The 24458-nt window shown below is 39.9% G+C and overlaps 1 protein-coding gene across 4 annotated transcripts; it reads left to right on the plus strand.

Moving 5' to 3' along the window:
- Positions 1-122: 122 nt before the first annotated feature.
- mpp3a (MAGUK p55 scaffold protein 3a) lies at positions 123-24358 on the plus strand. Of its 4 annotated transcripts, XM_058653595.1 has the most exons (22): positions 123-172; positions 1358-1401; positions 1529-1813; positions 9789-9851; positions 10022-10140; positions 10811-10888; positions 11251-11331; positions 12149-12286; positions 12405-12486; positions 14311-14396; positions 15378-15452; positions 15554-15750; positions 16438-16502; positions 17334-17354; positions 18123-18164; positions 19884-19949; positions 20665-20820; positions 22142-22222; positions 22316-22409; positions 22628-22736; positions 22819-22947; positions 23725-24358. In XM_058653595.1, exons 4-22 carry the CDS (start codon positions 9815-9817, stop codon positions 23902-23904), a joined length of 1836 nt encoding a protein of 611 aa, XP_058509578.1. In that variant the 5' UTR covers positions 123-172; positions 1358-1401; positions 1529-1813; positions 9789-9814; the 3' UTR covers positions 23905-24358. The 4 variants fall into 4 exon arrangements, with proteins under 4 accessions (XP_058509578.1, XP_058509577.1, XP_058509579.1 ...); XM_058653594.1 differs by lacking the exons at positions 123-172; positions 1358-1401; positions 1529-1813 and adding an exon at positions 3300-3469; XM_058653596.1 differs by lacking the exons at positions 123-172; positions 1358-1401; positions 1529-1813; positions 19884-19949 and adding an exon at positions 3300-3469.
- The last annotated feature ends 100 nt before the right edge of the window (positions 24359-24458 follow it).

The raw sequence follows: 24458 nt of genomic DNA on the forward strand, positions 1-24458 counted from the left end.
AATGGACATTTTACCTCATGTCCTCCAGTTTTCATCATATTCATAGTGTTATTCCTCATCTGTCCACTAGTTGGCTCAAAGAGCTTCATGACTTTGGTCATGTGACTTGTTACTTCCTGCACACCTGACTCATTTATCTGCCTGATTTCTTCTTCCAAGTTAATCAGCGTTTGTAAGTGTTTTTTTTTATTAAACTATTTACACTTTGTACACAGTTACGTTAACTTTCATATGTTTATTTTTTTTAATTTGTACTTTTGGATGCAGCACTTTGGTGGAGTAACGTTGAGCCATATTTCCATAATAAATCCTTCTTTTCTGCGACTACTAGCATACTAGCACGACGCTGAAGTTAGCTTACGATTCGGCACTTATGTTAAGGGGAAATTAACTTAATGTGCAGTGCAACTGTTTGTCCACTGATTGTCTCTTTTTTTGTGACACTTGTCACAATGATGTGAAAACATTGAGTTTGAGTTGAAACAAAAACTATGATTACTAGCATACTGGAAATCTGACATTTTTACTGTACAGTTTACAACCTAGCCAGTCATTTTTTTGTTGTTGAAATAACTGTACAGTTAAAGTCTGTTTATGTCTTCATACACTTGCTCAACATCCAGTTAGAAGGTCTCTGAAACTCATTGCTTTATTTTCATATTTTTTCCAATTCAAATATGTGCTTTCAATATATGTGTGTATATATGTTTCACTGTTTTTATTTTGAAAACTGGATGCAAATCAGCTTGATTCTTTGGTTCATGCTTATTTTACCATAAAGTCCTCTGTAAGGAGGGCATTTAAATTCAGCATCCGATGGCTTTTCCATGGATAAATGAGTGTAGGATAACTTGAGGACCGCATGCGGTACAATTACAATTTACAAGCTCAACTTGTCTTATGGCAGTACTGTTAAAATGAGAGACCAGGTAAAGACATTTATTTTCGTCCACAGACAGTTTGTCACTGTCAGATGTGCAGATGTGAGTGCATTAATAGGGAGTCACTGTGATTAATCTGATAACATTCTGGGGGAAGGATGGTTTATCCAATTGCATCACAGGGGTAAAAAGGGTTTTGAGAGTCTAGAGTGCATTCTCTAAAAGGTTCTTGTCATAATTTCTATAAATGTCTAAGCGTATGTTGTTTTCTTGGAGAAGCAACTAGAATTTGTTTTGGCACTTTGCCCACCGCTAACTTTGCTGTCTCAATTATCTTAAGAATGTCGTATTTTCTTTTAATCTGATTTCAGTTTTGTCCACATTTACCAAAAATAAGTGTTCAGAGAAAGTTTGAGGTAAATTTCCTTTAAATACAAAGTAATCACATTTCATTAAATTGTGATTTGTCACTGCAGGATCAATGAGAGAAGAGCTGCCTGAGCTGATGATGTGGAACAGAGTGAGTTTGTACTGTAGAGACAGTTGTAGCTTCTGCTGCACTTTTTAAAGTGAGAAAATGTGTAGCCTCATCATTTTGTGGTAAAAACACATCTGCTCTTTTATGTGACCTTTTTATCTCATGGCAGCTCCGTCCAGTGTGTTCCCTCCAGAGCTGAGTGAACACACACAAAGACCCAGTTTATGGCCCGTTTGTGGGGTCAAGTGACAGCGCCGACCTCCTGCTCATCCCTTCATTGAGGACACCAGGCTTTGCTGCTCCCGAGAGACTGGAGGATGTTGGCAGATGCCTGTGAATCCGTTCGGCCAAAGACCCATAACAACCTCTGATGTAATTAATGGGGATGTTTGGAGTAGAGCTTCACCCTCTGTCCAGCTGACCCCACAGCTCTACACTGCCATGGCTGTAACAGGTCAGAATGCAAAGGTCTTATTAACTTGTTATGTTAGTCAGCCTTTTCTAAGTAAAAAAAACATGAAGGAAAGTATCTGAGTCACTGCTATCAATTAACAAAAATTTAACCCACAACTCATAATGTCTAAATGTTAGATTATAATTAAATGTCATCATTTCCACTTTAATTTAAAGTAAAATCTGACTTGCATTGATAAAAATATGTTAACTCTTTCACAGAGGATCCTCAATTTAAAACAAATCCAGTTAAAACCAAAAATAGTACATTTTCACTGAGATTAGACGTGTTTCCCTTTTTAGAATGTGAAACTAATAATTAGAGTCAAATATGTCACAGTCATCAGCAATAATATGGTGTTTGTAAAACTCTGTAGAGCTTCATGATTTATCTTCATAATAATAATAATAATATGACTGCACATCAAAAAAAGATGCATTCTGACTGATAAAATGTAAATCTCATGTTCATATTTGGAAAATGTCACAGTTGGAGAAGGTTTTAACATCTACATGATGCTGTATGAGACTTAGGTGACGACCTGCTGTTACTAGAAATATTGATGAACAGGATTTTAACCTTCACACCTTTTTATGCAGATTGCATAAAAACATAATAAAACTGTGTGAATGGAGAGGAGTGTGAGACTGAGGGGGTGTGAATGTGTAAGTGGGGGGGGAGTTAACCCTTCATTAAGATGCTGTGTGACCACTGTGTGCACAACATGCAGTCAGACAAAGAAGCAGCAGACACTTTGTAGCTGGTTGTTTGCTGCTACAACCTCAGTCTTGCCTGTCTGGAGGAGGGGAGTTTTTGTCAGAGGCAGCGTATCTTATCCAATTAACCACGTCAAAAAAAACCACAGACAATAAAGCATCAGATTTTTTGACAACAACATACCCTGAAAGAATAAATAGTAGCTGTTTGGATTAAATTAAAGTCAGTGGAATATAGAAATGTTCACCTCACAAAGTCTGTTTTACAGCTGATGAGAGCTGAGAAACTAAATCAGAACTTCAAATGTCATCTATAAAACAAAAAAAAATTGGCTTGAAGGTAAGATACTGTAATGCTAAGGAGGAAAAAAGGTAACACCACAATATGTTTCCATAAACAACTATTTGACTTTACATGTACTATGCATACAATATTATAGCTTTAATGTGTGCTCTACTGTATAAATTCAGTTTATCGTGTTAATATTTTGTTAGTTTGACAGAAAATTCCTTCAAAATTGCAGTAGCTGTAATTAAACTAGAACACTGTACGATTCTAAAGGATCTTTAGTTTTCTTAGAAAACACAGGTGCTTAAAACTGAAGATTCAGCATTTCAGGACAAAAACATAAATCCTCTGTGGCATTCATTCTTCATGTGCTGGTGTTGTGAGAGCATGAGAGATGTAAAGGGAGGAGGAGGATGAGGGAGGTGAGGGGAGGGGCCAAGAGAGGCAGAGTGAGAAAGAAAGGGAGAGGGGAGAGGCGGACACTCAGCAGCAGCAGCAGCAGCAGCAGGTTTGTGAGAGGAGCAGCAGGAAGAGGAAGAAGGAAGGAGGAGGGGGAATCAGAGCGAGAGAAACAGTGTGACTGCAGTCAGGAGGAACACAAACACACAGACACACAGAGAGAGTGGAGGAGATACAGAGAGAAAAGAGAAGGTAAGATGACATTTCTCTGCACATATGCTTTGTCTGTCGTCAACGTGAACACAAGCCATCAGCTGCTCTGCTCTCCTGTGTATGTTTGTCTTTTATTCCTCCATCTGCCAGCTGACGGCATCCTATAAGAGGGGAGAGCACTGTAGCACTGCAGAGTGATGCAGAGAGATGGAGGAGGGAGGGAGGGAGGGAGCGAGAGAGAGGGCTGGCTGGCTTTATTCTCTACAGAAATGAAGTAAGAATAGAGAGACTGGGGTAAAGAAGAGAAGAAAATAGGCATGTGCTTTGCTGTGCAGCAGGGAGGGGGGGGGTCGAGGTGGATTTGTGAGGGTGGTGTATTACGTTTGAGTGACAGCGTGCAGCAGCATTTCAGCTGTCAACATCAGTGCTTTCCCTCCCTGATGGAGAGAATACAAGTTTGTGTCTGACCACACCCTCTGCTCGCTCCTGTGAGCTCATAAATGTAGATGATGGTGATTTTGTGTTTTTCAGTGTGAAGTTGCAGGTCTTGGAGTGTCAGTGTGTTTGTGTGTGTGTCAGTCAGACATGCTGGATGTTGGCCAAACATGCTTAATGTTGCCTCCCATTACTGTCAGAGGAGTGGATTAGCTGTGTGTGAGTGTCTTTCATTTTCATGGCAGTGAGTCGAAGAGATGCACGATCATATACTGAGCAAGACATCGTCACACTCAGCTGTGTGTGTGTGTGTGTACGTACAAGTACCTACACTCACTGGCCACTGTTACACACAGGGCACCTAATGAAGGCACAGTTGTCTGCTTCTGTTGTCCATCTGCTTCAATGTTGTTGTAACAAGATTATTTGAGATGCTGTCGAATCACTCAGGTCATTCTCCTCTGACTTTTGACATGAACAAGGTATTTTCACTCCCACTTACTGAATGTATTTTCTCTTTTTCACACCATTATCTGTAAATCTTTAGAGATGGTTGTGCATGAGAATCCTAGTAGATCAGCAGTTTAAGAAATACTCAGACCAGCTTACCTGTCACAGACGTACATTCTGTGTTTAAAGTCATATCTTGTCCATGTTTACATATGTAAATACATTGAGTTGCTGTCATGTGATCGGGCGGAACAGGTGTACCTAATAATAAAGCTGTCATGAAGTGTATGTCCACTTACACAGGCAGAAGGCATGTAAATTCTGTCGTGAGGTCATTGTGTTAAATCCTCATCTCACCCCCTGGCATCAGATCCTGAGATCATGTCCTTTTGAATGTGTTGTTACCGTGTGTGTGTTTGTTCTCCATCTGTCAAAGTGAAATACTGGACCCTTTTGAAAGGCAGCCAATTTGGGACCGCTTGACCAAGCATTTGCCGTTTTTAGAGTCTTGATGCCAAAGCATTTTTAAAGCATATTATATAATATAACGATACACATTCATTAAGAGCTGTTGGTTTGAGAATCTGCCTGTTTCCACTGATCACTGTCTTCTCACAAGCATCACATGAATCATTCCAGATGGCACATTTGTAACACCCTGAGTCGTTCATATTCATATTTGGCATATTCTGTTTACATAAATAATGATGAGCAGCACCACAGTATGATGCACTGCCTCTGAATGGAAGGAGGAACAACTGATGAATGATAAAGAAGAAATGCATGTTTACTGGTTATGGAAAAGAACTTATCAGACCCTTTACCCGAGCATCCCAACATTATGCACATGGATGTGTTTCAGTCATTCAGAGTTTTATTCATCTTTATTTAGCATGTGGCACTTTGCCAAGTTTATGGAAGTTCAGATTCGTTGGCAGGATCCAAACCTGGCTTTTTGTTTATACTGTAGTACATCCCATCTTGTCTCGTACCAAAACAATGTGTTAATATTTCTTTATAAAAGTAACAAAATGTGGGATTTGTGGGACTTCTAATGTTAAAACAACCGTGTCTTCAAAGCAGGTACAGTAGCCAGCATTTGAAGAGATTTTTCAAGATATCAGAAACAAAAACGAACCTCGATTAACCCCTGGGTGACAGTGAAATATGCCGTTAAGTAGAATTTTGTAGTTCTTGTTGTTGTGTTATGGTACTGACCTGAAACCTGAAGCTCCATATTGTCACTATAGGTGAACTGCTAAGACTTTGACTGAGGTGTCATTCACTCAAATGATCATTATTTGAAGGTCAAAAACCTGCAGTGTTTGACTTTAAGCAAAGTTTTGGCACAATAATAATAGACGTGTCTGGCAAATACAGCAGAGACGCGGAGGATAGTTCCAATGTTTATACAGTATATGTGCATGGTGAGAAATTAAGGCACACTTTTTTTTCACCTAAAATTAGCAGCAATACAATCAACAAGAGCTGAAACAGTTTCCATGTGTAGAGTTTACCATCATAAACATACATGAGCTGTCATCCCCTATTTGTTCATTTGACCTGATTTTAAACTTAATCTAACACTAATCATGACATAAAATTAATATAGTAACAGATACAGATGTTAATGTCATACTGAATTTGTGAGGTTTGCATTTGGACCACTCTTGGTTATGGACAATGGACCGTCCAAACATTACTCAATTATTATTACTATTAATTACTATTCTAGTTTTCAAACTCTGCACAATTCAGTTTTTTTGTTGCTTCCATCATGATTCACTGTGTATTTGTTAGTGCTCGGTTTGATGTTATCATGACTGGCTCTATAACCAATTCCCCTTTGGAAACAATAATAAAAAAAAACTTGATTTCCTGACAATTGCAGAAGTACTTAAGGTTAGGAAACTTTGATTTACAGAAAGAAGATTGATTAAGCAATGTTTATTTATTTCAGTGCGTAGGTGTGTCAGACTTTCTTAACTTGAGGTTTTGCTACTGACCAGAATATCTTTGACAGTGAAGATAATGTTTTACTTTTCTGTCATTTTACACAAATACTTTTAATTGGCTTCAGAACCAATATCATTTTTTGGAGAGAGACCTTTGGGAACTTTGATAAACCTGTATGTGTGGAAGCTGCAGGGAGACCCTGATGTGACTGTAGTCTGTGCACTGATCTCTGAGTTTCATGTCACCGCCACAGGGTTGGTGACTGAAAGCACATGAGTACAGAGTCTCATTTTTGGGGGGTTGTTTCTGTGGGAGTATAGTGTCACAAAAGAGAGAGAGATAAATCTGGAAGAGAGAAAATGTGAACAGAATCAGAGGAGTGAAATGATGTAGGAGGAGACAAGATGTCTGCAGATGCTGGTTCATGTGAGTTCAGCACCACAAGTTATTTATTTATGGATGCTGGAAATTATGTTCAGTGTTAGTATTTTTATTAACTCAAGGTCATGTTATTAATGCAGTATTATTAGTATATTGTTCTATGTTTTTGCTGAATCTGTGGAGATGAATGTTTCATGGCTCTGGCTGCTCATTATCTGACGTCTGTGATATTTTTTCTGTGACATCATTTGACTCCATGTGTCACATGTTCTGTAGCTAAGCTCTAAACCAGATTTCAGCTGAAAATGTCATATTTATTTATTTTTTTGTCTTGGATGAAATTTGAAGTGTAATGCCAGAATCTATTTGTGGATCAGTGATGTTGGTTGTTTTGATGTGAGTCAGTCGGAGGTTGGAGGCTGACTGGAGTTCTTACACACAGTCACTCTGTGAACTGTGAGCCAATGTTAGTAGTAAAATGCTCATATTAAATCCATGGTTTAAACAAATGAACAAATGTAAATGAATATATATTTAATTGTGCAGTTATGTTACCTTGCTCTGCCATATTATAATCTACAAAATACCAACAGCACTATTTCTACTGGAAAGGAAAAAATAAAAGTAAAAATACTTCTGTTGCCAGCCCTGTCCATTCACACACTTTACCGAAGGAGCCATCAAATATTTATTTACTCATTAGTTCTCCTTTTCTAGAAGATGAATCTGTCAGAGGAAATATGAGGAAACTTTGAAAGGGTTTCTTTGTTGAAGATGTTTGTGACATGAACGTCAGCATCTGAGGAAAATATAGTGATGTGGAGAATAGTCTAGCTGACAGTCATGCGGATAAAAAGCCTGTCTCTTGTGTTTTGTTGAGAGTTACTTTTCCTCCTGACAGTATCGAAAAAGCCTCGTCTCCCTGCTCTTCCTAGAGTTGAGACCTTCTCTTCATCCTTCTTTCTCTCACTGTAATATCATTTCTATTCATTATTCATGAGCTTGTTGCCGTCTCTTTCTCGTGTCTCTGCTCAGGTTAATCATATTCTGGGGGCTATAAAGAGATGTTTTTTTAGAAATACTTTAGGAATAGAAAATATTTTTTGACTATTAAAATACAGGATTTACATACTGAATCAAGATTGTTTTTGTCCGTGAATTCCTATGATTTCCAGTATTCTCTTTGTCTGGCAGAAATATCTTATTTTAATTAAAAACCATAGATGAGGACGGCCTGATTTGGCTTCTCCCCCGGCATCATGATTTCTGATCAGTGGTTGAAATGTCTGCCTATTTCAGATTTTTTATTAATTTCTTTCCCAGAAAAGTTCTTGAAGACCATATGAGAGACCAACAAGTTAATTGGGTACAGAAGTTGTTTTTTTCTTTGGATTTCAATTGGAATGATTTTAATTTGCTTAAATTGAAAGTGTTTGTGACGTAAAAAAAAAGAGTCATATTTCTATGGTGTCTTCAGTTTTAAACTGATAAGATGTGAATCCAAATGTTACTGTGGCCTCCTCAACATCCAAAAATGCACATGTGATTTGCATTAATGTAGTGTTGACTGAAAGTTTAAAACCTCTGTTGATGGCAGAACTGTGTCTGTATTTTAGCCTGTGCTAAATATATCATTAATGGATCTCGTGTCATTTGCAGCACAAAGCAAAAAAAGAACACAACTTCCTGACAAGTTATGTAATTGGGCCACTGCCCTTTTTCCAAACAATCTAAATATACTTGCTGTCAATGTTTCACCAGGGTGAACAGATAAAACTTGCATCATAAACTACTCAGATAAATAATTTTTTTACAGAACGACTGTAAACCAGCCCATATTTACCGTCTTTTTCTGTAAATCCTGACATGACAAACAGAGGTTTCCAGATAAAAATCTGTTAGGCTGGACAGTGTGTCAGAGGTCAAGTGAAAGCCTAATTCTGTGTTGTTTTGGCATTTTATAATTAGACCGTAGTATTGCATGATGGAGTTTGTGGTTTTTGTGTTATCGACTTTGGTTTCCAGTGGGAGGAAGTGAGAATATTGAACGGAGGGACAGGGATATTGATCAGTTGGGGCTGTGATAATCCAGTCTGTGCAGCAGTCAAGCTAAAACGCACGACTCAGTCACTCAAAGATCTGTCACTATAGTGTTCACTTAATTAGGTACACTTATTAACTTCAATGTGAGCCAGTACAGTTCAGCTCTACCATAAATTCTGCGTCAATTAATATGTTAGTTGGCTTTGAAAGACTCCTAGAAGAATTACTTTAGCAACTTTTTCTAATGTTCATCTTTTCATAAACACAAGAGAAACAAATACAATAAAGCATATTTTAATACTAATATAACAATATAGTCTAACCATACATAATCTACTTTATAGTACAGTTCCACACTGCAAACTACAAGTGGGTTTTATTTGGTATTGTATTAATATTGTATTATATGTATTTTTTATTACCAAATGTTAATTGTTCCTCTATTTTTGTTTCCTCAGTTGTAATTCTGATTTTAATGTTTATTTTATTTCATTTTAATATCCTATTTTGTCCTTTTAATCATTTTAACATTATCTTTGCTCTGAGCTATACAAATAAAATGACTGTCTTCCACAAAATAAGCAGATAGAGGAGATTAATAACACAACAAAAACAGTGTGTACAATGTATGTGAGACTCTTGCAGTGCATCCTATAGATTCATTTGTTTTTTTTTTTGTTTTTTTTTTATTTATAAGGTGCTGTAGTTGGTGATTACAGACTTGTGTCAGTCACCCTTCACCTGCTCTCTCTTACACACAAACCTCAGTGTGCTCTGCGAAGGAGTCTCTGTGATTAATAGCACCAGCAGTGGCTGTTTATCTTAATAGAACAGTTCTATATTGCAAGCGGACTTACTCATACGTACCCACATGCTTGTAGATAAGGTACCTGTTCTGTGAAATGGAAAATGCACCCTGGATTTATAGCATAGAGTGCGTAAAGGTGATGATGTATTGTTCTAATTACTGCGTATGGGTCTCTAGATGCCTTTTATATTGGTTTATGGCCACACAAACACACCATGACCTGTGAAGGTTGATGTGAAAGCATGAGAAAGTGTTTTGGTCTAATTTTCTCTCTTTCCCTCCCAGGTTTCCCTTCTTCACCTCACTGACCCATGAAAGAAGCCATGCCGGTGCTCACAGCAGGAGCAGGTGAGAAGAGTCTGCGTGTGCACACACACACACACACACACACACACACACACACACACACACACACACACACACACACACACACACACACACACACACACACACACACACACTGCTGGAGGTTCCATTAATGAACATGTTTTTGTTTGTTGTTTCTCTCTTCTCTGTAGGGCTTCATGAAACACTGGCCCTTCTGACCTCACAGCTGCGGCCTGATGCTAACCACAAAGAGGACATGGTGTTCCTCAAAGATGTCTTCAGTGAGAGAAGTCTAGGATACCTCATGAAGGTGAGGGAGTACTCCTCTTCCTCCTGAGTTACCATTAAGGGTTATTTAGATGAAATGTATAGACCATGCAGGCAGAAACGTTTCCTTGGAAGAAGAAGTTTAGATGTGATTGTTCTTGAAGAAAGTTGTGAAGCTTGTGAATTGTCTTCCTTGAGTGAAGGACGGGACAAAAATCATGTTTTTCATAAGAGTTCTTGATAGGACGTCATTTTGACACTGGTTTAAATAAGTGCCACCCCTATTATTAAGGTTTGATTTACTGTCTAGTTGCATGTCTCTGCAACAGTCTTGTAGAGTCCATTATATCCCTGATCACAGGAAACATGGACATACTGTACATGCTAACGTGTTGCAGTAATTGTTCTAGTCTTCCATTTTACATTTTAAACAATTTTTGCAAAAGAAGAAATGTTATGAAGTCAAAGGTACTTTTTTGTCTGATAGCATGAAAGAAAATCTGAACTTGATTGATTGTATTTTTGTTTATTAATGCATCGCATCAACATTTCAGAGTCAATCTTTTTTTCATCCAGATTAAGGATTCAGACACAGATTTAAGATTTGTCTTCATCTATTCGTATATACAAAGATTATGCAGAAATTAAGCATTTTGTTTCTTTACTTTTTGTATTTTATGAATTACCTTAACACAGTCTTTTATTTGTCGCAGATCCATGAGAAGCTGCGACAGTATGAGAGACAAAGTCCAGCACCTGTCCTTCACAGTGCCTCCTCTCTGGCAGAGGATGTGAGTCAATCACACACACATTCCTCCATCCCTCCCAATGCACACACCCCCAATTATCTCTCCACTCCCGGCAGTCAGTCACAATGAGTTAGCTCTGACAGAGAAGCAGCGTGGGTACGAAAAGTGAATTTTAATGTCCTCAAAGTGCTGAATCATCCTGATGCTCATTTTATGAAACTCCATATCCTGCTGCTCCCACCAGTTATCAGTGGGGAAACTGCTGACCAGAGCAGCTCCCTACTTATCTTTGCCTGCGTGCATGTTTGCATCTGGATACATTTATTCTAGCATGAATTACTGGTATACATATGCAGGGGATCACATCAGATAAGGACTTATGGTGTTTGTTTGTGTGTTGTCAGGTTACAGAGGAGCTGCAGAGTGGACCGATGAGCTCTGAGGAGAAGGAGCTGCTGCACCTGCTGACATCACCACATCTTAAGGTAAAAGCTGCCGAACACTTAGTTGAAAGTTGTCAAGTTAAAATTTTTGTGGAGATTGGGGCGCCAGTGATGAGTTAAGTTGAAAGATTTTATTCACACCTCAGATCTGAGGAGAACTGAAACAATGCCTGATATCTGAACAGTGAGGCATCATCGCAGATTCTGCCAAGCAGGATGCCAGGTCTGATACATATAGTTAGTAAGAATTGAGATAGTGTATCAGGTTTCTAGTGAGGGAAACTTGAAAGGCTCCTAGTTTGTGTCTTATTGTAAGTTATGGCTGTTTGTGTTGAACACCTGGTCTGGTTGTAAGAATATGTGAGTAATTAACTTAAAGTTGGCTGGAGATTAAAATAATAATCATAAACTTCATTTGTAGAGCACTTTTCAAAACAAGGTTACAAAGTGCTACATAGGTTTGAAATGATTAAATAAGACAATTGAATTACTAATTATTTATAAAATTATATCATTGAATCAAACAGTTAAATCAAAATTGTAATAAAACCATGTGCTATGATTGGTGAAAGAGTTTCGTAAAAACTCAGGGGCCCTGACTGCAAAAACATGGTCACTGAGTAAAGAATTGTAGGAAAATTAACTTTTTATCATATTAGAACAGTTATACAATTAACTGTGCATTGTTTGGAACAAGAACTATACAAAAACATGAAAGAATTAGAATGCTAAGATTTCAAACCTCCTTTATCATTTCCTTTAGTCCGTCAATTTCCGTGGTTGTGAACTGTTTGTTTATCAAATGTGAAATGAATATCAGGATTTTTCTCACCAGCACGTTGCTTCTCTGTCCCATCAGGCAGTTCTATCGGTGCACGACACTGTGGCTCAGAAGAATTTTGACCCTGTGCTGCCGCCACTGCCAGACGACTTTGAGGACGAGATCGAGGAGGAGTCGGTGAAGATTGTGAGGCTGGTGAAGAACAAGGAGCCTCTGGTGAGTTATTACAGTATCAACACAAGTGGAAGTATGAACATAAAAGTCTACAGGAGAAGAGGGAGGGACATTTTATATTTTTTCAGTTTATGATTCTATGAATGTGTCTGAACTCCAGGGAGCCACCATCAGGCGAGATGAAGCCACAGGGGCGGTAATCGTTGCTCGGATCATGAGAGGAGGTGCAGCTGATCGAAGTGGTACATTTTATTTTTTACCTTGTGTTTTTGTCTGTCCTAGTACTTTCTACACAAGTTTTTTTCATGTCGTTACTCAACCAGGTCCTGGGACGGTTACCAGCATCAATTGCGAGAAAACGAGAACGCACAAAACATTCTCGGTTTACTTTTCCATTTACGAAAACTTTTTCAAATTACTTTTCATTAACTATTCAGAAACATTGACATGAGAGCTCACCTGTTATTACATTGTACAGTGTTATTCCGCTGAATGAACCATTTTCCTTCAAGTGCATGAGAAGATTGGTGCTGAAAAGGTAGAACGAGTGCTTTCCCTTTCATTTTTGAGGAATGAATCGCTCGGAATCAGTCTTGTGAAAACTTACACCATGTGTAATTAGTGTTAATTGTTGACTCCAAACAACATGACATCATCATATCATTCCAGCAGTGGGACACTTTGGCTTTTGCTGTGTTTAAGCTGCTAACTGCGGTTTTGTATGGCTTGTGTTTCATGGGTTATGACAGTTTGGGTTCACAACATTTAACCAGGGATCACAGATGCTGTGATATGCACCCTATGATGATGGGTCACAGATTTCCCTTTGTATAGGTTGTGGGATTTCACCTTTGTTGAACAGTTTGAAAATGATTGGCAATGTTAAAGATAAAGGACGATTAATATCCAATCAATCCAATTTTTATTTATAAAGCACATTTTAAAACCACAAGTTGGACCAAAGTGCAGTAAAACCAAAAATTAGAGGACTAAGAAAGAAAAATGTATATAACAATATATAAATTACACATAGAGACATGTTCAGAATAAAACTAAGCTCATTCACACACATTAAACAGAACTCACTCTGTGAGTTCTGTTCCAAGCCAAAGAAAATAAATGCTCTTTCCACAACTTAGCAGCTGGAACAGAGAAACCTTGGTCTCCTCTAAGCTGCAGCTTTGTTTTTGGGACAACTAAGAGAACCGTGAGGAAACATAAGGCTGGAGCAGATCACAAAGACAGGGAGGAGCAAGATTATGAAGGCATTTAAAGGCAAATAAAATAATTTTAAAATCAATCCTGTCGTGCACAGGGAGCCAGTGCTGGGACAACAAAATGGGTGTGATGAAACGTTAGGTCTGGAAGAATGTTCATGGATATGATGGACAATAGTCATCATGTAAACTGAACCACCATGATGCTCTGAGAGGCTGATGACTTGTGCAGCAGACTGATGGTATTTGTTGTTCTGCAGCCAGTGAAAATGAGGGAAACTGCTTCACAATAAATGTGTAGATATGAATGAGGTAACAAATCAAAACCTGATACTCTAAAGTGAGATCAGAGAGGAGTATTGTGGCTGCTGCTGCTAACCTAAACTTCTACACACTGTAAACTCTGTTCATGTGTAATAACGTGTGTTTGTGTATTATGTGTGCTGGGAAAGTCAAAAACAATCAGTGTCAGTTTCCATTAATCATTTATTATCTCCCTCAGTTTTTTTTGCTGTGTCAAGTGATGGAAAAGTTAGCGTGGAGACGAGGTTTGTACAGAGCCTCTCGTATCGTGCATACATTATGTTGTGTCTGATACGTGCTTCTCCGTCCTCCTGAGGGAGAACACTATTGATCTTGCTCCTCTCAGGCTTTAGTTTCATTGTTGTGGCTGCAGCACAAAAGGGATCACAGCTGAGGACGGAGGCAGCAGCGTGCATCAGTGGATCTGACAACAGTAGTCATGTTAAGATAGAACTGATGAGCCGTGGAAGATCTGCAAAGCTCATCGTGATTGTCACTGATGTTTCTGTCTGCTCAGTCTGTCATCATACTGTTACATCCTCACAGGTCTGGTTCATGTCGGAGATGAACTCAGGGAGGTCAACGGAGTTTCTGTGATCCACAAAAGACCTGACGAGATCAGTCAGCTACTGGTAAGACCAGATGTTTGTTACAGAATTATGTGCATATTTATTTACATTTATGTACTGTTCATTAAACTGAGACAAAATACTGTAAGATGTACTTGAGGGGAGCTTGGATAGCAGAGATCTAAATTCTAATATGATTTAATGTTGGGCAGAGAAAAACAAGTATTTGCTGATGATGCAAATGCACTGAGCTCTATTTTACTAAAATTCAACATGTGATGAGGTTATGCACTGTTTTCAACCTCTGAAGAGGAATGTGCCAAAAAAAGAAAACCACAGCTGAAGGCTGTAGTTACTTATTGAAATAGTACAGTTTGTTTATATTTTTTTAGGACAATATGAAATATGTTTACTGTTCAGCATTTTGAAGAATAATTGTATTTAAATTAGGCTAGAAGACAGTTGTTGATTACGTGCTGAATAAAATTAAAAGTGTAATTTGTATATTCTATTATTTTTTATATATTTAAGCTTTAATTTTACGGTGTTGTGCCATGCTACATGTAAAATAACTTGATTCACTTAAAGGAATCTGCCATAATCTTTATTGATCCTTAGTCCTTTTATTCTGTATTGTTTTCTTTTTACTGTGTTTGTTCTGCACCAAAGAACCTTGTCTGATTCAATAAGCTCATTTCCAAAAATGCGTCAAATCGGCACTTAAAATCTGGTTTCCACTGGTTTCACAAAGATGTGACAAATATATAAATGTTGTATTTGTGCATTCCACACGATCTCTTGCATCTACTGTGGTGTTTTAATACTGAAATGTTCAGCATTAAATGAGCAGCCTGTAACACGACTAAAGGCACTTTCAGGAAATGTAATTTTCTTAAAGGATGATGATAGGGGTAAATCCTTTCTTAAGTATCTTATTAGCCACCATGGTGTGCCTGTAAGCCAAAGATATCTTGTCTTTTATTAGTGTTTTTAATTAAGGCTGCAGTCACAATCCTCCCTCCCCTTTGTCTATTTGTGATATAGTCCCAATCCCAGGGCTCCATCACTCTAAAGATAATCCCTGCCATTAAAGAAGAGGACCGACTGAGGGAGAGCAAGGTGGGAAACGGAGTCATTCCAGAGTCTTACAATGATAACATATACCCATGGTTCTCTCTGTTTTATTTAAATCCTTCCAAACTCTCTACATTTACCTTCAGGTGTATGTGAGAGCCTTATTTGAATACATCCCATTAGAGGACAAGGCCACACCTTGCCAAGAGGCGGGACTTTCCTTCAAGCGAGGAGACATCCTGCAGGTGGTGACTCAGGATGACCAGACGTGGTGGCAGGCCAAACGTGTGGGGGACAGCAACCTGCGGGCCGGACTCGTTCCCTCTAAACAGTTCCAGGAGAGGTGACGTTTGTGCTCCCTGTGATGTAAACATACAAGACTGAACTATTCACCCATGTGATATTCATTTTATCCGGCAATATGTAATCTTTTAAATCCACATTCATGTGTTCCACATTGAGGGGTCAACTATGATTAGATGGAGCATCAAAGCTATGTGGACAAAAAAAACAACTAATCCCAGCCTTGAATAGGCACATGCTGATACCAAGTGTCATAATCGGTTAGTAAGATGATCACAGCAGACTGGGAGATCCGTGCCAAACACCACAGCGTCTGCTGGATTAATATCCACAGCTGGAACACGGAGACAATCGCAGGTCAGAGGAGTGACTGAGCTCTGTGTCACATAAATGCTGCATTTTGTAGGTTAAATTAATGTTGACAGTGAATAACACAGATCTGTGTCAACCTGCTACTCTCTGAGCTCTGGGTGAAAAAATAAAAATCAATATCTATCTCAAATAATAACTGTATTAATGGAGCGCCTGTAGAGCAGACACAGCTATAAAAACAAAGTTAACGTAGAACAACAAAAACCACATTGTAATCCACAATATGTTCCTGTGTTTTTCACATGTAAATCTTTTTTTTCCACCTGTCTCACTTTACCTTTGCTCACGCTGTAATTCTGTCCTGATGCTTCTCTTCCTGCCTTCGGCCTCTTTGTTCTGCTGCACACGCCTCCAGGCGACTGGCCTACAGGATGAAAATGGGCACACTTCCGAATCCCAAATCCCCTAAAAAGCCTGTTTGTAAGTTTCTGCGTGCCAGGATTCCTATGCATCATATAAAAATAATTACAGTTTCCCAACTCCATTATCGCTCACTGTCACTTCTCTGCTAATGTCACAGTCATCACAGGACAATAATAGCTCCACTGCGGCAGAGTTTTGTCATTTACTGACCTGTTTTTGATGGTAATTCTCTTGATTAGTATTCATGGTTTGTCCTCTTCATGCTGCTGTGTGGACATGAGACAGTGAGATGGAGGAGCACAAAAATGGAGGGAGGAATCACAAATATGAGTTAATCTCTTTCATGTTTGGTCCATCTGGCCGGTGAGCGAGTTCAGCTTAAGCAGATCACATGGAGTTGCAACAGGCACACGCCGAGACAAAAACAGCCTCAACAATGCACTTCTCACTTTCTCACTGGATACTAGACAGAGGTGGCGTTTAACAAACAGGTGAGGGGCTGATGTAAGCGGTGGCTCTTCATGGCGTATAAGCTGCAGACGATCCGCTTAGGCCTGAGCCACAGGGAGACAACAAGAGCTTAGCAATATGGCAGCTACACTATCTCTGCTCTGCCACGCAGTGGCAATAACATGCCTGTGAGGACTGTTCTGTCTCAGCCTCCCTCCATTTTCCTCTCTGATTAATTCCCTTAAATGTGCCTTTAAATGTAGGTCCCCCCTGTATCAACAGTGATGTCATTCTGAAAATGCAGGACACATAATATTCACACACATATTCATAATCTGTAATTTCTCATCACTCGAAATGTTTGCATTTAAAACAGAAGCTCTGGTCATTAATCTACTCTGTTGTACACTTTGTTCTCCCCTTATTGCACACACTCAGACGACCAAGGATGTGATAAAGGTGGGTACATGTGCAGCCACAAACACGATTCATCCAGAATACAAAAGAAAAACATTCACAGTGTGTGTGTGTGTGCGTGCGTGCGCGCGCGCGCGCATGTTTCTTCTGCTTCCAGCTTAATTCCTCTCCTCCTGCTGTTAGTGTACCAGACTAGAATATATAATGGTTGTGTGGATGTGTTTGTGTTTCTACCTGATGTTCAGACACATCATCTTCCCTGGAGACTCTAGATCAACCAAGCAGAGGTTGTTAAAGATAAAACTTTTTTTTGTTCTGTGTCATCCTCAGTCTCTGTTATCTTTTCACTTGGCTGCTTTTTTTCCCCAAACATAAGATATATGTTTATATTGTATAAGATAATTGTTTTTCTAGCCACTGTGTGTAAACTCTGAAATCATCACATAACATCCATGTTCATCTTGTTGTGGTCATTTGGATCTGTAGGTTTGTGAATGTGAGGCACTTTCTGTCTCAGCTGTGCAGCATTGGGGAGGCAAGAGGCTTGTTTACATGTGTATGGGTCGCAGAGACTTGGCTCACAGCTGGGTGCTTCCCAGATGGAGCTCCTCCTCTGCTCTCTCCTCTCCTCTCTTCTCTACAACCTTCCTTCATTATCTCTTGGCTGCTCCCTGCCGTCTGCCTGCCTGCTGCCTGTCGGCCCCGCCTGCCCTCCAGCGCCTGCAGTCTTTCTGCCCCGCTCTCTAAAGACTCTTCCAGGTCTCTGACCCTGTGCTTACCCCCTTTTTTCCCCTGCTTGCCTCCCTACAGAGGACTGTGACTGTGAGGGCTATTTCAATGGACAGTACATAGGTGAGAGCGTGAACATCTTTCTCCACCTCCTTCTCCCTATCTGCTCTTTGCCTGTTGCAGCCTGGCTGTGCGCTGGTTTCCTGGATGCTTTGGGCTGGCGGTCAGACTGCTTGCAGTGTTGACCCATTTGGGGCTGGGGTTGAGGGATAGGGTGAACGTTTCAAAGGGTGGAGATGATTCTGGGGAAGGGACGACATGTATATGTAGGAAAAAAGACTGTAGAAAACACTGAATGGCTTTAAAGTCCAGACGAAAATCTGACATTTTCTGACCTTTTAGGCAGCATAGAGTTAACGTGTCGGATACTACGATTCAAAAGCAAAACAAGCTTAGACGGTGTTACATACAATAATAATAGTGATGACTTAGTTTCTTTGGAATGTGTGCATTTTTAATCTGTTACCTCTAAACAGAGCAAGGTGTTATTGAAACAGCTAAACGTGCAAAAATTGTCCCAAAATATGAACATGTTAATATTTCCCTTTTCCAAATTCAATTTCCAGGAAGAATGACAATATTTCCATAATGAGTAGTAAAGTGGAGTTGTTTTTAAATTAACAAACCAATTGTGCAAAAACATTACAAATGAAACTCTATCCTGCTACAGAAAAAGTAAATGTAGGTGAAGAATTAAAGATAAGATAAAGTACTTCCTCGCCTTCCCTGACTGACACATTATTATATAGGGTTAGGGTTATATATGAGCACTACAACTGTAGCATCAGTATGTGAGCAGAAATAATGAGCTGCTCTCTGTTGTCAACAGAGGTTTAATATGAGCGGGGAAACGGTTGAGTGACATTAAAAAACAAACTTTAATCTTTGATTTGTGGTGAGATTATAAATGGAACAATATGAAACTTGTACAGGATAAATTGTTACCGAGACTACACATTTATGTAAGACACCAGATGTCAAAACGTCAGAATCACTAGATTAATGTTGATTTTTTCATTGTCTTGTCATTCTTTTATTTTATTTTCTGTTGCAAAAAATCTTCATCTCAAAAGTGAAGCTCTCAAATACTAGAATAAGCTAAAGTATGAATAGAACATGGAAGTACTATAAAAGTGATTATAGTTACTTCCCTCTGCTGACAATAACAGTTAAATGTTCATGTTCTTTTGTATTTAGAGCCAGATATGTAATTTTACAGTAACAGGTCTTGCTAAATTCTAATTGGGGAGGAAGGAAACACACGTGTCCCCTCATCCTCAACCCCTCATCAGCCTCTTAATGACCTACCCTCCCTCAACCCTCTCTAGCCCGACCTGACCTCATTTGCGCCCCCCCCCCCCCCCCCCCCCAATCGTGCAAGCTGCTGGAATGATGATGAGAATAAGGAGTGATCTAAACACAGCTGAATGCCTAACAGCACCTCCTCGCTGTAACTCAAAATACCTCTTTTTTTAATAAATATTTTTGCTTGGAGCTGTTAAACCCTCCCCTCACTTTCCCTCCACACAGCAGTGTTTGGATCCTCCTCAACCTGCTGCACTGCATCTAACTGCCCCTGCTGCTGCTGTGGCCAGTGCACTGCTTCCCCCTTTTCCCAAACACACCCTCCTGCTCCTCCTTGTGCCCCCACACCCCACCCCCCCTCCATGAGGGCCCTGCTGCGTTGGACGCATTGCACACTCAACCAGGCACGTTTGCTGCTCGTTCACCCTGTGTGGAGGCGTGAGGCTGGGTTGTGTGATGCTCTAACGCCAGTTATAGTCTCTCCTAAGTGTAAAGCAGTGGCGCCCTCCTGTGGCCAGGTGTTTTCCTGGGAATTTTATTCAGGTACAGTGCCCCGGCTCATTCCTGCAGGTACACACCACTGACAGGGAGGGGGAGGGGTATACAGACAGACCTGGTCATGGGAGACCCTCATTTCCAGTTTCCTCTCTGCCATTGGTGCAGCGTTTCCCAGGGCCAGGCTGTCCTGTCTGTCCTGCCTCAGCACTGTAGCCTCATTCACAGCAGCATGCCTTGCTGGGAAAATGATGTCCATCTTGGAGTTGCACTGAAATGTGTATTTTGATCTGCTGAAAGAATGATCTCTTTAAAAATGAATAGAAAGTATGTTTGAAGGGTTTTTAAATATGTCAGCTGCATGTGAGTTCTTCATGCTGAAGCATGTTTAATAATTGGCTCAAAGTTCACGCATGTGAACCAACTTTTTAGTTTGGTGCATGTTAAACAATTGGCTCTAAGTCTAGCCGATGTCTAACCTAACTGTTTACACTTGAAATAAGAGTGAGCTGTTTTCTTTCATGTCTTTACAAAGATTTTTAATGCACGATTATCGATGGGCCGTCTTGACTTTTTTAAGAGTTTGCTGACTGCATTGAAAATGCATTAGAAATTGACCACACTTGCATCATGGAAGTGAAGTAGTGTACTCATGTGTTGCATAATCTTTTGTGAATGATTTTATGGCTTACTGTATGACATCTAACCCATCACCTTTTATTTTCTGTTTCTTCTTTCTCTCTGACCTTTGGCCCTGCTGTAGCCGGTTTACGGAGAAGTTTCCGGCTGAGTCGTAAAGACAGACAAGGATCATCAGGAGAAGGCTCTGATCCTGAAGACTCTGAGTTTCTGACTTACGAGGAGGTGACCCGATACCAGCAAAGGTCCAATGAGAGGCCTCGTCTGGTGGTTCTGATTGGTAAGACCGAGCAACTGAAAGGCATAAATATTCTTCTGTTGTGATGGTGACATCTAGTGGATTAAAGCTTCTATTACAACATATTGAAGACGCACTACTAACAGCTTTAAAGGGGACATATAATACCCTATTTCTCCAAGTTAAAATAGTTCCCTGGTGTTCTAATGAACATGTCAGTGACATGCTTTGGTCAAAATACCATAAGGATGAACCACCATAGCAGTTAAATAACCCTGCCAAAACCGCCCCTTTCAGAACGCTCAGTTTTGTGCGTGGTCCCTTTACATGCAAATGAGACACAGGCAAACACACACCCACTTCTTCCAGGGGGTTTCCAATTTTTCCTTTTTACTGCGCTCACTCAGCTCCTGTTCCCTCCGCTCCATTCCTCTCCCCCTCCCTCCACTTCTTCTCTGACAATATCAAAATGGCAGCGTGCGCGGAAAACAGCTAGAGTGCCGTCACAGGAAGAGACGTCCGACACAAGGATCAAGCCGAACACTGACGAACTGTAAATCAGTTAAAAAAGACTTAGGGACAGCACCGCTGATCGCCACCACTGATCACCATTGGCGAGCTGCATAAACTGCCGCTGTATGTGACTGTATCAGACTGAGTCTGTGCTCCGGTCATGGAGGACGTACTGAACAAATATTTTTAATTAGGACGCGTCAGAATGGTCAGTTATGAGCTCTATTTGACCTTTTCTTAAAAATGTGTGTGTTTGTACGTCTGTGAAATACGGTCGCTGACTAAATACCGCGACCGCTGGCTGCAGTCTGATGCAAAGTGGTGCGAACACACGAACACACGTTTGCTGACTTTATCCGGAACATTAGCTTCATATATAAAATCCTCTGAGGCTGGAAGTTTGTGTAAAACACTGTGCTCCACTGTGCAGCCACCAACAGCACACTTGTCCCTCCGCGTTGACATAATACCGCTCTTCCTCCCTAGCCTGCACTCTCGCATATTATAGGGACAAGGTGGAGCTAAGGTGGAGCTCTCCAAGTAAACTTACTGGTGGGTGGTAACATTCGCGGTGAAATGCGAATGGGAATTCAACATCGCATGTTTTATCGCCTATACTTACACTAAGGGGGACCACGAAAACATGACTGAGTATTCTTTTTCCACACTTTGGCGACTGGTAGGGCCTCCAGAGTCCCAAATATAAGTATTAAAAATGATTAAAAAGTTGATTTTGCATAATATGTCCCCTTTAACATGATTAGTATTTGCACTAATAAGGAATACATGACAACAAAGCTATCATATTCTCTAATTTTCTGAACTTAAAATACACAATCTTCTGTCAAAGGTTCTCTTGGAGCACGAATCAATGAACTCAAACAGCGAGTTATTGCTGAAAATCCACATCGTTATGCAGTTGCTGTACCACGTGAGTAGCTCTTGTCACCATTTATTTACACGTAGTTCACCTGTGAAGTAATTTAAATTGTGATTACATGATTACACTTCTGCGTTCCCACAGACACCACCAGGCCCAAGAAACCTCAAGAGAAGGAAGGAGTGGAGTACCATTTTGTCACAAAACAGCAGTTTGATACAGACGTTCTGAACAACAAGTATGTTCACATTACATTCACGTAATGTAAATGGTTTGTTTTTGGGTTTAGTCCTGGCAAATGTTTCCTTAAATGTTTGTTCCGACCTTAATATAAAAAGAAAACTTGATGTGGATCCAAGTGATCGATTACCTACATGTGCCTTATTGTGGAGAAATTGAACACCTTGTTCTATTTGTTAAAACCTTTTTTCTAAATGTATTTTTATTGCTTCTCAGGTTTATAGAGCATGGAGAATACAAGGAGAACCAGTATGGCACCAGTATAGAGGCCATACGTTCTGTTCAGGCCAAAAATAAGATGTGTATCGTGGATGTGCAGCCGGAGGTAAGAGCCCATTTTACATGTTATACATATGTTACAGTGTGTGATTGTAACATGTGATTAAACTTCATCATCATCACTACAGGCACTGAAGAGGCTGCGGACAGCAGAGTTCAAGCCTTACGTGATATTCGTTAAACCTCGTGTTCCTGAGAGCAGACGCCGCCGCAGCGCTGCCACCTCACCAGGAGGGGGAGACCATGGTCGGATTACAGTGAGTCCTGTTTTCTGTGAAGACTCGGTCACAATGCAAAACTCTGAATGTGACTTAGAATTCATCTTTTGTTGCTTTAATAACCTGTTGTGCACCTTACATTATTGCACATGAGTAGCAGTTAAATGAAGTTAAATCACAACATAATGACTAGGAATTCGGTTTGAGTTGGCAGATTATTAGGTACACCTAACTAATCATCTAATTGTGATTTTGAGCTTTTTTTGAGATCTTTGCTACTTTTAATTTATTTATTAATCGGCAACAAATTAGATGGACGAAGTAGCAGACACTCGTCTGCATTACACAACGTTTTACATATTATATAAAGGGCAGATCAGTAACAGGACTGCATCAGTTGTACATAATGTGTTAAAACTGGCACACTTTAGGTGTGATTTGTCACAGTTGCCTCGGACACTTTCAGTAACTGCGCAATATACAAGCTGTGATTTACAACTTGAATGAACCAGCTGTCGTTTAGCTAAACAGTCTTTCACACAGACGAGGTCTGGACCCACAGAAGATTGTCTTTGCTCGCCAAATTAATTTGTACAATATTTTTGAGCCTTTTTCCTAAAGATTTAATTAATTTATCAAACAAATAGCTGGGTTAACCTATTCAAAATTATTTATGGTGTTACAGAAATGGCAGTAAAAGATTTTTTTGTATTGTAATTTGGTTTGTTAGCTTTATAAAGTAGCTCTTCATTAAAGTTTTAGAAAACCCTCTCTAAAGCACAGCTCATACAAGTGTCTTTTATGTTTTGGGGACAGGATGAGGACTTACAGGAGATGCGTCAGTCTGCTGTTCAGATCGATCAGCAGTACGGACACCTGGTGGACCGGGTCCTGGTCAAAGAGGACTCTGCCAGTGCCTGTGCAGAACTTCGAGGTATTTTGGAAAGGCTGGAGCGAGAATCCTTCTGGGTGCCCGTCAACTGGGTGCGAACCTAAACTTAAAACTTCCTCTCAGAATCTTCCAGAGGAACTTTACAGCCCAAATCAATCCTGCAACAAAAGGGGAGAGGATGATGTCAGAGGAAGACATTCGCTGGGCTTTTGTGGACGGCTCTTCTTGTTCCGTTTTTCTGTCTCATGTAATTTTTTGGGGGGGGGATTTGCTTTGAATTTATTAGACTTTAAAGACAGGACAACACTTTTATTCCTCACAGCTGCATTGCTCATGAGTGTCAGGTTTGGAATCCTCTCAGAGGATTAAGTCAGTCACTCAGCTTTATTGTGACTCCTGTTGGAGTACATTTTGTAGCATGTTCTCTGGGTTTATTTAACCATGAAGCCAGTCGCAGATACTTGTTACTCATGTTACGGTGTAAGAATTTTAGGGAATGCTGTTTAACACTAATGTTCTTTTTTTAGCTACACCATTCATTTCAACACATTGACAAAAGGGAAAAAAAAATACAGATATCCAAATGGAAAGTGAGCATTTTATTTTCTACACCGCTTTTTTCAAAGGAAACGCATGACAACTGTTAATTTAATCTCCG

The sequence above is a fragment of the Solea solea genome, chromosome 16 (genome assembly GCF_958295425.1).
Source record: "Solea solea chromosome 16, fSolSol10.1, whole genome shotgun sequence".
NCBI classification, from domain to species: domain Eukaryota; kingdom Metazoa; phylum Chordata; class Actinopteri; order Pleuronectiformes; family Soleidae; genus Solea; species Solea solea.